This window comes from Castanea sativa, chromosome 1, assembly GCF_040712315.1.
Source record: "Castanea sativa cultivar Marrone di Chiusa Pesio chromosome 1, ASM4071231v1".
Taxonomy (NCBI): Eukaryota; Viridiplantae; Streptophyta; class Magnoliopsida; order Fagales; family Fagaceae; genus Castanea; species Castanea sativa.
Window position 1 is genome coordinate 19,985,907 of NC_134013.1, and position 12,213 is coordinate 19,998,119.

General features: G+C 34.3%; 1 protein-coding gene across 1 annotated transcript; it reads left to right on the forward strand.

Moving 5' to 3' along the window:
• The first annotated feature begins 1,524 nt into the window (after window positions 1–1,524).
• Window positions 1,525–3,389, forward strand: LOC142621940 (UDP-glycosyltransferase 92A1-like). The gene has a single exon (XM_075795321.1). The coding sequence runs from the start codon at window positions 1,606–1,608 to the stop codon at window positions 3,145–3,147; it is 1,542 nt and encodes a 513-aa protein (XP_075651436.1). The 5' UTR covers window positions 1,525–1,605; the 3' UTR covers window positions 3,148–3,389.
• The last annotated feature ends 8,824 nt before the right edge of the window (window positions 3,390–12,213 follow it).

Genomic DNA, 12,213 nt, shown 5'->3' on the forward strand with positions numbered 1-12,213 from the left:
AATCAATAAACTTATCTAATTAATCAATTAATTAATCAGAAGGGGTCAATACATTCTAGACCTATCATGGTATCTAACTTAAACCAAAACTTTTTCCTTTGAAAAATTTGAATACATATATAAGGGTAAGGACTGAAGTTTAAGTCTCTACACATATATACATTTAGATTATGTTAGAATAAAATTTTTATCTTGTATTAAAAAAAATTTGTATACATGGCATGAAATAATTGGCACATGTGGGAATGATGAATCATTGAGATGAAATTACCCCTCAATGTCTCCCATGGATTTCAGCAAAAATCCCCAATCAATTATTAATAATAGATCAAATTCTGTTGGCTAACAATGGTGTGCATGCGTATAATGACCATACCACTGATGAGTTAATAACATGGGTAAAAAAATGTGTTTTCAATTGTAGGCCATACTGTCAGCAGCAAGCATATATGTACATGTTGTCTTGTCTTCTGGTAATGACAAACAAGTTAGATGTTGGGAACTTGAAGGGAATAAGGTCAGAACCTCTATGTATTCCAAATTTTCGGACAAGGCTTCAATTTTTTTCATTCATTTTTTTTTTTTTTTGATGGGCAATTTTTTTTCATTCATAGTTTAACTGATTAATGATTATTGATATGTAGTAGTTATTATTTATTAATTAAATAATCAAATAAAAATTCGCTTATTTGAGTTAGAAAAAATTTCTATAAACAAGTTTCCATATCAACCTTGTTCTTAAATTATTTATCAACCTTGTTCTATATACATTTGAGGTTATTATTATAGTTCTTTTACCTATCCCTTCAATTGTTGTTTCTTTTCTTTCTTTATGCACATGATTCTTATCTCTTGTATGCAATCTTTTATTTCTGTCTCACACTAAGATGTCTTGATGAGTTTTGTTTAAAGTGTTTCAGAAATACAAGTTGTCAAAGTCTTCTTTGCTATGAACTCTCTCCTTGCAAAGTTTTTCAAGAGTTTGTATTAGGATAAATTTTATTGTATTCAACAAGTGAGTATGAGTTGAGTGATTTATGACTTCTCTCATATGTTCATTTGTTTGTTGTAGTTTTGTCACGGATTACCAAAGGGGGAGATTGTTAAGACATATGTGATTCATGTTAGGAACACATGTCAATATTTTATGTAATTGGCTAATCCTTTGACAAAACGCACTCTACTTGTGTTTGGATAGATTTAGGATGTGTTTAGTATTTCAAGAAATAAGGTTTCAAGTTCAAATGTTAAAACCATGCAAGTCTGTCCAAGAATCAAGTGAAGAAGTGTTGTTCATTAAATCTCGACAGCTAGTATCTATCGAGATCTAAAAAATTGTTTCAGCCCGAGACTCGACAGCTTCTCAATAGATAGGGGTGGATAAAAATATTTTATGGTATGTTTTTGTTTTTTGAGAGAGATATTTAATGGTAAGTTGGTCATTGTAATTACTCCATTGTTTTTTAATTATTAGGTTGGTAAGTTGGTCATTGCCATTACAGGATTATTTTAAATTTTACCATATGATATAGAACTCAGCCAACAAACCCAATGAGTTGAAAGACACATTCACCACCTTCAGCCAGAAAATTGAAAGAAAAAAAAATGGGGTCTAAAACTCATGAATACATAGTGATGCTACCATTCTTGGCTCAAGGTCATCTCATACCATTCCTAGCACTAGCAAGACAAATCCACCAAAGAACTGGCTTCACCATCACCATAGCCAACACTCCCCTCAACATCAAATACCTTCGCTCAACCATATTATCCCATGATCATGATCATGATCTGCACTCAAACTCTTCATCTGATTCCAATTTCATCCACCTTGCTGAGCTCCCTTTCTGCAGTACCCAACATGGGTTACCCCCAAACACAGAGAACACAGAGAACTTGTCACTCAAAGACATAGCAACTCTTTGTCATGCATCAATGACCCTTGAAGTTCCTTTCCATAGTTTGGTCCGTGATATAACAGACAAAGAGGGTAAGCCTCCTCTTTGTATTATATCAGATGTGTTCTTTGGTTGGGCTGTGAATGTTGCAAACAGCATAGGTTGTGCTAGTATTAATTTCACCACTTGTGGTGCCTATGGCACTTCGGCTTATATCTCTTTCTGGCTGAATCTCCCACATCGTTTTTCTGAATCCGATGAGTTTGCTCTTCCGGGGTTTCCTGATAGATGTCAATTTCGTACCTCACAACTGCACCCATTTGCAAGAGCTGCTGATGGTACGGACACATGGTCTACATATATGCAGCCGCTTATTTCATATTCATTGCAGTCTCATGGATGGTTGTGTAACACAGTTGAGGAATTTGAACCTTTAGGCTTGGAAATTCTGAGAAAATACATCAAACTTCCTGTTTGGACTATTGGTCCTCTTCTTCCCTCAGCTGCCTCTAAGAAATGTTCAGACTCCAATATTTTTAGACAGCGTACCGGTAAGAAGCACGATATATCACCTGAAAAATGCATTGAATGGCTCAGTCTTCATCATCCAGGTACAGTTCTTTATATCTCGTTTGGTTCACAGAACACTATCAGTGCCTCTCAAATGATGGAGTTAGCTCTAGGTTTGGAAGCTAGTGGAAAACCTTTCATTTGGGTGCTAAGGCCACCTCTTGGTTTCGACATAAAAGGTGAATTTAGAGAAGAATGGTTGCCAGAAGGGTTTGAAAAGCGAAAGAATGAAAGCAAACGAGGGTTGTTGGTTCAAAACTGGGCACCCCAGTTGGAGATTCTGTCACATGAATCAATTGGTACATTTTTAAGCCACTGTGGCTGGAACTCAGTGTTGGAGAGCTTAAGCCAAGGTGTGCCTATTATAGGGTGGCCTATGGCGGCGGAACAGATTTACAATTCGAAGATGCTGGTGGAAGAGATGGGGGTGTGTGTGGAGTTGACATGGGGAGTGCAGAGAGAGATTGAAAGGAAGGAAGTGAAGAGGGTGATAGACTTGGTCATGAACAAGAACGAGGGCCAAGGCAAGGAGATGAAGAAGAAGGCTTCTGAGATTGGAGAGCGAATAAGGGCAGCAACAAAGCATCAAGAGGAGGGGTCTTCTGTCAAAGCATTGGATGAATTTGTAACAACAATTTTAGCCAAGACGACATTAGAGTATCATAATCATAAAAAATAGTTTAGATTTGATTAGTTTATTTTATATGTTGGATCTACAGATCTTTTGTGTTAAACAGTTTGTGTACAATAACTATTACTGGAAACGATTTGCTTCGTTTCATTTCCTGTTATGTGAACCATCCTAAATTCCTGTGTAAGAATAAGAAGATGGGGAAAAGAATTCTAAACAAAATCTGTATTTTTCTTTTTGGGTGTTGAAACCATGTTGATTTTTATTCAATGTAAAAAATATAAATCTTGTCAATTTAAAATGAAAATGTTCTATTTTATGATTTGTTTTATTTTTATGTCTAAGAGTATACAGAATAACATGAAAAGAATTCTAAATAAAATCTGTATTTTTCTTTTTGGGTGTTGAAACCATGTTGATTTTTATTCAATGTAAAAAATATAAATCTTGTCAATTTAAAATGAAAATATTCTATTTTATGATTTGTTTTATTTTTATGTCTAAGAGTATACAAAATAACATGTTATTTGAAATTTAAAAAATTACATGCCGTTAAATATACCTATAAAATTTTAAAAATTACATGTTTATGAAAGAAACTCCAGTCATATATAGAGAGCTACAACCAACAACATTGCCTAGATAGGTTGACAATTATTTATTTATTTATTTTTGATAATTCGATAGAACTATAAGAGGGAAATTTGAACTCTGAATGGCTTCATTGGAAACATCAAGAAGTGTCAACCGGTTAAGTTATAAGTTAATTGATAGTATTGTATTCTTATGTTTTTAAGGACTCTAGATCATCTTAGCAAAAAAAAAAGGGAAAAATTGAGGACTAAAAACTATATTTAAAAAAATGAAACTACAATTTAACATTATATGCGTGTAATTATTATTATTATTTTTTAAAAGAATAGGTTTTTATTATATCTCCTATAATTAATTACCTAGGTTTTTCTTGAATAAGGTTCCTAATGGGGATGGAAGAGAATTATAGGGAAATTGATTTAATTCGAGATAGTTGCCTTCCATAGTGAAATATTAAGAGAGAGAAGAAATGTTTAAGAGAGAGAGAGAGAAAAGAAATGTACTAAACAATCAATTGGTTTATTCTTCAATGATATCTAATGTTGAATTACAATTATGTATTTATAAGAGATTAGCTCTAATCTCATTAGCTCACATGTCTTAAGATAATTAGCTAGTTAATTCAACATGTACTCTATGAATTAAGTCATGTGCTAAATGAGCGATTAAACTAATAATATTTTAATTTACTAAAATCTGAAATTATATTTAGGGATGACTTGCAGTATAATCTTAGCCCTTCATTGTTAATGATTGTGGATCAATGTTTATATGTAACCCATACAAAAATTGTAACATATGAATTTTTCTTTCTCTATTTGGCAAATAAACTATTGTAAAAATATATTTTAAGAAAATGAGAAGCTGGTTATTTTATTGAATTGAAGAAAATAGTACGTCTTGAGCCAAAACAGTCTCAATCATTTAGTGGACTTTTTATAACCAAACTACATCTTATTAAAAAAAAAAAAAAAAAAAAGTTACATAATCATAGTTGTCTCAATCATTCAAGGACTTCTTCTAACTAGAGTACATAATCAGATAAGCCTAGAGTACGCTTGATGGGTTGGCTTGTTCTCCTCCCTTTTCACATGTGAGAGACGTTACGAGTAAAAATTTTGTAGCAAAGCTTGGATTCCTAGAGATTGAAGAAGTTGTACATGGGTGTTGTGAGAAGGCTTGTCACGTGATTTTTTTTTTTTTTTAGAGATAATTACAACATGCTGCTAACCCCATAACTCAAACCATTTTCTCCCCTAAACCTCCAAGCACTTTGTACATGAGGTGTTGTCAAATCAGCTACAAGGTCTTTGGCGTTGTCACGTGAAATTGTTATTATTAGGGTAAAGTACAAGTTTTGTCCCTAACCTTTCACTTCCTTTCAATCTCTCTCTGCACTCCCCATGTTTATTAAATGTGTCAATTTAATTCCTAAACTTTTAATATCATATTAAAATAGTCAATGTCGTTAAGTAGTAGATGGAAAAAGTTGACATAGCTAATAGTGATATTAAAATATTATTTTTATGTCATATAAGCTGCCACATAAGATGCCACAAGTCCTTAATTCATAAAATAAAATATTTAAATTATTTTATTTTCAGATTTGAAAATTTTTCTTTTATTTTCCTTTGATTTCTTGGTAACCAAACACAAATACACATTATAAACTTAGAAAAATAGAGGAAGCCCAATTAAGTAGGACCCACACCCACTCAAGCCTCCATAATATGCAAGTAATTCAAGTTGCCTAATGATGTAAATCATGATTCTCCAAATGCCAAGCAAATCAACTAAACATCATCACCACATATATACACCATCAACGACGTAATCCCCTAAATGTCCTCCTTCATGAACTTTGACAATGATCCATTTGCCCTCAACACCCCCATATTCCAAGCAAACTCTCCCAAATTCACACCCTCACTGCCACCAACACTTTCCTAACACTTCTTCTTAGAGCTTAATTGCACGAAAGCCAAACCAGGCATGTCATTTGCATACTCCACCGTAGCTTTCCACTAGGCATGTCTTCACATTCTTATTATACACTTTAGCTTTGGCATCACCAAATCCATGTGAGAGGAAGAAGAGGTGAGAGAAAAGATTGAAGAAATTCATTTATTGTTTAGTGTTCCTCTACCAGAGGTTTTTTATGGCTAGAGAAATTATGAAAACCTTGGGAAAATGTGGGAAATGATTGAAATTGGGTTTTGAATTATGGGTTTTTAACCTATTTGGTTACCAAGAAAGCAAAGGAAAAGAAAAGGAAAGAAAACTTTCAAATATGAAAATAAACTAACTCTAAATAATTTATTTTTAAATTAAGGACACATGGCAACTTATGTGGCATAAAAATAAATATTTTTTCTCACTGTTAGTTGCATCAATTTTTTCCATCCACTACTTAATGATAGGGACTATTTTGACACAATATCAAAAAGCTTAGGAACTAAATTGAAACATTTGAAACATTAGGGACCAAATTGAAAAAAAAAATGTAAAGTTTAAGGACCAAACTTTTAATTTATCCTTATTATTATTTTTGTTTGGATAAAACATGAAATTTCTAATTTAATATCTACTCTTTATTATATATATAATACTCTTTAACTTAATGAAATTTTAAAAATTAATATGTTGTGAGGAGTAGCAACTATTATCTCTTTAGGGTAATTATATAATATTTTGATAAAATAATAAATATGTATTCTTTCCTCTCACATAATGATCAGTTCTATTAATTAATTTATGGTAGGACTCACTTTTCATGTGAATTCTTCTCAAATTGAACTAAATTGAAAGATCTCTAATAAGGTATAATTTTTTTTTCCTACAAATCAATGCATTGAGGTTATAAATAAATTTTAGGGCAGAGATTTTTTTATTTTTTTTTATTGAGAAATAATTTAAGAACAAGGTTGATATAGAAACTTGTTTATAGAAATTTTTTCTAACTCAAATAAGCGAATTTTTATTTGATTATTTAATTAATAAATAATAACTACTACATATCAATAATCATTAATCAGTTAAACTATGAATGAAAAAAAATTGCCCATAAAAAAAAAATGAACGAAAAAAATTGAAGCCTTGTCCGAAAATTTGGAATACATAGAGGTTCTGACCTTATTCCCTTCAAGTTCCCAACATCTAACTTGTTTGTCATTACCAGAAGACAAGACAACATGTGCATGTACATATATGCTTGCTGCTGACAGTATGGCCTACAATTGAAAACACATTTTTTTACCCATGTTATTAACTCATCAGTGGTATGGTCATTATACGCATGCACACCATTGTTAGCCAACAGAATTTGATCTATTATTAATAATTGATTGGGGATTTTTGCTGAAATCCATGGGAGACATTGAGGGGTAATTTCATCTCAATGATTCATCATTCCCACATGTGCCAATTAATTATTTCATGCCATGTATACAAATTTTTTTTAATACAAGATAAAAATTTTATTCTAACATAATCTAAATGTATATGTGTGTAGAGACTTAAACTTCAGTCCTTACCCTTATATATGTATTCAAATTTTTCAAAGGAAAAAGTTTTGGTTTAAGTTAGATAACATGATAGGCCAAGAATGTATTGACCCTTTCTGATTAATTAATTGATTAATTAGATAAGTTTATTGATTAATCAAATTAACATGCAATATACGTGGCAGTACAAACAAATCACCAACTAAAATATAATGCAGTGGAAAAATAAAGTTGACACGGTGATTTATTTACGAATGGGGAAAACCTCCGAGGCAAAAACCCCACTGTGTGATTTTAAGGTCACCACTTCTAAGAATCCACTATTATCAAAACAAGCGGTTACAAGTAAAGGAATCCCAATACCTTATGCCAACTTACAGTTGAACCCTTACCCCAATACCCAATTGGACTTGTTCTGTAGTGACATGATGAAGATCACGAAGTTGCTTGTCACAAAACCCTATGGTGTACAAACACAGCGGCTTCTTCAAAATGAACTAGGGCAAACTAGATTTCCGATCACACTTTTCTTCACACTTGTGCAATTGTGCTCTTGTGCAATTGTGCAACCTGTGACGGCTCTTAAAATAATCCTTATACATATTTAGGATTGCGAGAAAAGAAAGCCCAAATATACATTCACGGATTGGATGAAAATTAGAACTGAAAATTTGTTTTTCATAAACCTCAATAGATACCCTGTCTATAGAGAAGCTGTCGAGCCTCGGGCTGAAACAGTTTTTTAAATCTTGATAGATACTAGCTGTCAAGCTAGCTGTTGAGATTTAATGAACAACACTTCTTCACTTGATTTTTGGACAGACTTGCATAGTTTTAATACTTGAACTTGAAACGTTGTTTCTTGAAGTATTAAACACATCCTAAATCTATCCAAATACAAGTAAAGTGCGTTTTGTCAAAAGATTAGCTAATTACATAAAATGTTGACATATGTTCCTAACATGAATCACATATGTCCTAACAATCTCCCTCTTTGGTTATATGTGACAAAACTACAACAAACAAATGAACATATGAGAGAAGTCATAAATCACTCAGCTCATACTCACTTGTTGAATACAATAAAATCTATCCTAACACAAACTCTTGAAAAACTTTGCAAGAAGAGAGTTCATAGCAAGGAAGACTTTGACAACCTGTATTTCTGAAACACTTTAAACAAAACTCATCAAGACATCTTAGTGTGAGACAGAAATAAAAGATTGCATACAAGATATAAGAATCATGTGCATAAAGAAAGAAAAGAAACAACAATTGAAAAGATAGGTAAAAGAACTATAATAATAACCTCAAATGTATATATATCATCAACAAGTACAAGGCTTGCTATTACAAAGTGATCACAAGATCAAGGGTACATGAACAATGTATCTAAAAGAGAAAGAAAAGCAAAAGATACATAAGTCTTCACTACATCCGTAAAAAATATAAACACTTCCCTTAATAAAAATATCCTATACTAACCCTCCCCCTATAAGTATGACTACTCTCATATCCAAAACTACTCCCCTTGTTTGTCACGAGTGACAAAGGGTAAGTACATCAAGTATACATCTCATCATCATTGGGTGAGCTAGCACCATCGTCCTCATCAGCATCATCACTGCCGAAGCCATCATCACTCTCATCCTCTGAAGCCAGTGGAGATGGAGAGGAAGCAATGAAACCACCCATGACAGCTTGTCGTGTGATATGACCAATACGGGTGTTCACCTGACACAAGTCATCACTGAAAGTGTCTAGGCAAGCATCCATGCGCACAAGCTGTGCCATAATGTCCTCAAGAGTCACCCCACCCGTGGAAGAAGAAGGGGCGAAGGTGGATGGAGCGGTAGAAGCTAGAGGAATCGCTGTCCTGGGTCGCCTCGATCGTAGCTGTGCCTTGCTCCATTTAACGGTAGCAGTGTCTATGGCACACATGACTGAGAAGTGGTCCAACTCGGGATAGGAGACAGAAAAATGGCGAACGATCCTCGTGATAGCCGAAGGGAAGATGAGTTTGTCACGGGTCGCCGTATCCTTAAATACTAATGGGAAATTTAAACTCCGGTTGATAGAATTAACAAGTTTTAAACCCAAGTTGTTAATTAGATTTGTTTTTATGCATAAAACTTGTTAAAACAAATAAACATCAATATCATGTTAAATATAAGTGCAGCGGAAAAATAAATAAGACAAGATATGATGATCCAGAAAAACCAACGAAACCAACTAGTTTTACAGTATAAAAACCTGGGGGGAAACCTTCCCGAAAAGCAATCTACTATAGTAAAGAAAAGTTCAAATCTAGTACAAAACCTTTGTCCCTAGACTCTACAATCCCTATAGATGAACTTACAGCAGAAACCTTCTATCGCTTCAGAACCTCTGAACTCTTCAATATATGAACGCCACCCTTTATACATGGATCCCAGTATGTGACTCATTCCTTTGCACGAATCCCAGTACGTGACTCACTCACCGACTTAAGAAAGAAGAATGTTGGCTGCAAAATTCTTCACTTCATCAACAATGAAGATTAAGACGCATTTGGTTACAAAACCCTAAGGCGCAAAGACGCAATAACTTCTTCTAGAGAAAATAAGGCTTCGGTCACCTTTTTCATATGTTCTCCTTGTATTCTCTTACGTGACGGCCTTTAAAATATGTCTTATATATGTCTAGGGTTGTGAGAAAATAAACCCTACACAAATACAAAAGCCTGGCCCAAAAATCAAATCTGAAAATCTGAATTCCCGTAACCTTGATAGATCCTCGATCGATCGAGTAGCTGTCGAGCTTCATTCATTAAATCTCGATAGACAGCTATCTGTCGAGCAGGTGTCCACAGGTGTCCAGCTTTAGTAAACACCTTTTCTTCACTTGTTTCTTGGTCCAATCTTCATGGCTTTAATACTAGACTTGAACAACATGTTCTTTGAAGTATTAAACACATCCTAGATATACCCAAATACAAGTAAAGTGCGTTTTGTCAAAGGATTAGCCAACTACATAAAATATGTCCTTAACATATATATCTATGAGGGATAGAATGAAATGAGAGGGGAAGTTTATAGTAAGATGCTCTAGAAGGGAAAGCAAAAATCGAGCACGGGGCTCTGTGATAGAGTTATAGTGAGACAAAGGATGTAGAAAAAAAGTCATCACCATGTTAATAAACCTCGGACCTTTAGCAAAGGCCGAGCAATGAATGAACTGATGATCACCCCAATCAGAAGGTCGCTCACAAAAAGAAGACATGAGCTCGTTTTTGGACACAGTCCTCATACAATCACAGCCAGGGTAGTTAGGACGCCCTACCCTCGGGACATGGAGCAACTCGGATACAATATCCGGAGTGACCACAATGCGCGTACCTCGAACGCTAGTAACAAAGAGAGGTACTGAATAATCAAATCTGTGCATGTTGGAATAGAAATCCTGAATGATCACGGATGGACAAGTGATCGGGACGCCACATAGTGACTCCCAACCCTTACTGTGAATGACAGTGGGTAGCTCAGTATCGAAGAAGTCCGATAAAATGACTTGGCATTCCGAATGAATGCCTCGTCTAGAAAAGTTCTTCGAAAAGTCTTTGCGGGCTTTATCATCACGGAACCGAATGTGGGAGGGGGTAGAATCAGAAGAGGATGCCTCGGAATGAAGAGGGTTCTGAGACGGAGTAGATTTTCATTTAGGTACCATAGAGTAATTAACCGAGAGAGAGAAAAAGAGACAGAGAGAGAGACGCAGAAAAGCACCAACACAATCAATATATAAGAATATAAAGAATTAAAGGTACGTATGCATGAAAATGCATGAGCATGTGATATGCAATAGTAAAGATATCATGGGCTCAGCCCAATCCAAACCTACCAGCACACAACATTGCAACAAGGTGAAACACACATCTAAAATGCATGAATCATTGTTATAATGCAAATTTACAAGATCATTTAAACAATACCCATCCCAAAAATTTCACAAAAACTTCAAAAATTTTGAAAAACCCCAAAATTTTTCAAAAAAAAAAAACCTCCAAAAGTTAAGTCAAAAGACATGAAATGCATGATTAATGAGTGAGAAAGCATCATACTAGAGAAGAAAGAAAATCTTGAGACCGAAAAATGAGTGGGGAAGAGGTTTAGAGTGAGTGAGGGAGGTTTTGGGAGGTGAAGAGACTGATTCTATCGAGAGAGATCAAGGAGAAATGAGCTGAAATCGCGCTAATCCTACTTATAGGAATCTCATGATTCTCGATGGATTGAGAACTATCAAGAGCTATCGAGAATTAAAACAGTGAGAAATAGCTATCGAGGAGCTGTCTAGAGATTTTTATAGCAAAGAGGCTCAATGGATCGAAGAGTTATCGAGAATCTATTGATGAGACAGAAACTTTCTCGATGGATCGAGGAGCTATAGAGAAGTTATCGAGATTGCGATAAAAAGAAGCTTAAGAGTAGATAGCCTAGCTGTCAAGAGGTGTCGAGGAGTTGTCAAGATTGCTTAAAAATAGTTTTTCAAAGAAGAGAAAACACATACATGAATTCAATCAAACATGCTACTCAACCAAGGATCCAACCAACATTTTAAGTTCTCAAAATCATCTCTCAATCAAGAAAAATGTCATGCATTTAGATCCAAAACACACACACACACACACACACACACACACACACACACACACACACACTAAACAAGTCTATCCAATTTTATATTTCAAAAACAAGTTAAGACAGTTTAGTGAGCATACATTAACACATACAAACCTTGTGATGGCCAAATCACTTTGTACATGCACATGTATCAAAAGTAGTAAAGAATATTGCATGTTGTGTGTGAAAATATCGCTAGATTGCATAAGTGTGTCTATGTTATAACGATTTGAGATATGAGTAAATCAATTTAACTTACACACGATCATAATTGCTTGATGGGGACTATCACCTTCGAGATACATCCTATAACTCCCACATCTCCTAGAATACACGCTTGCAATCATATTTTAAAGCAT

Excerpts from the sequence above, each read along its gene's own strand:
- LOC142621940 (XM_075795321.1), top strand. The coding sequence starts at position 1,606 with ATGGGGTCTAAAACTCATGAATACATAGTGATGCTACCATTCTTGGCT.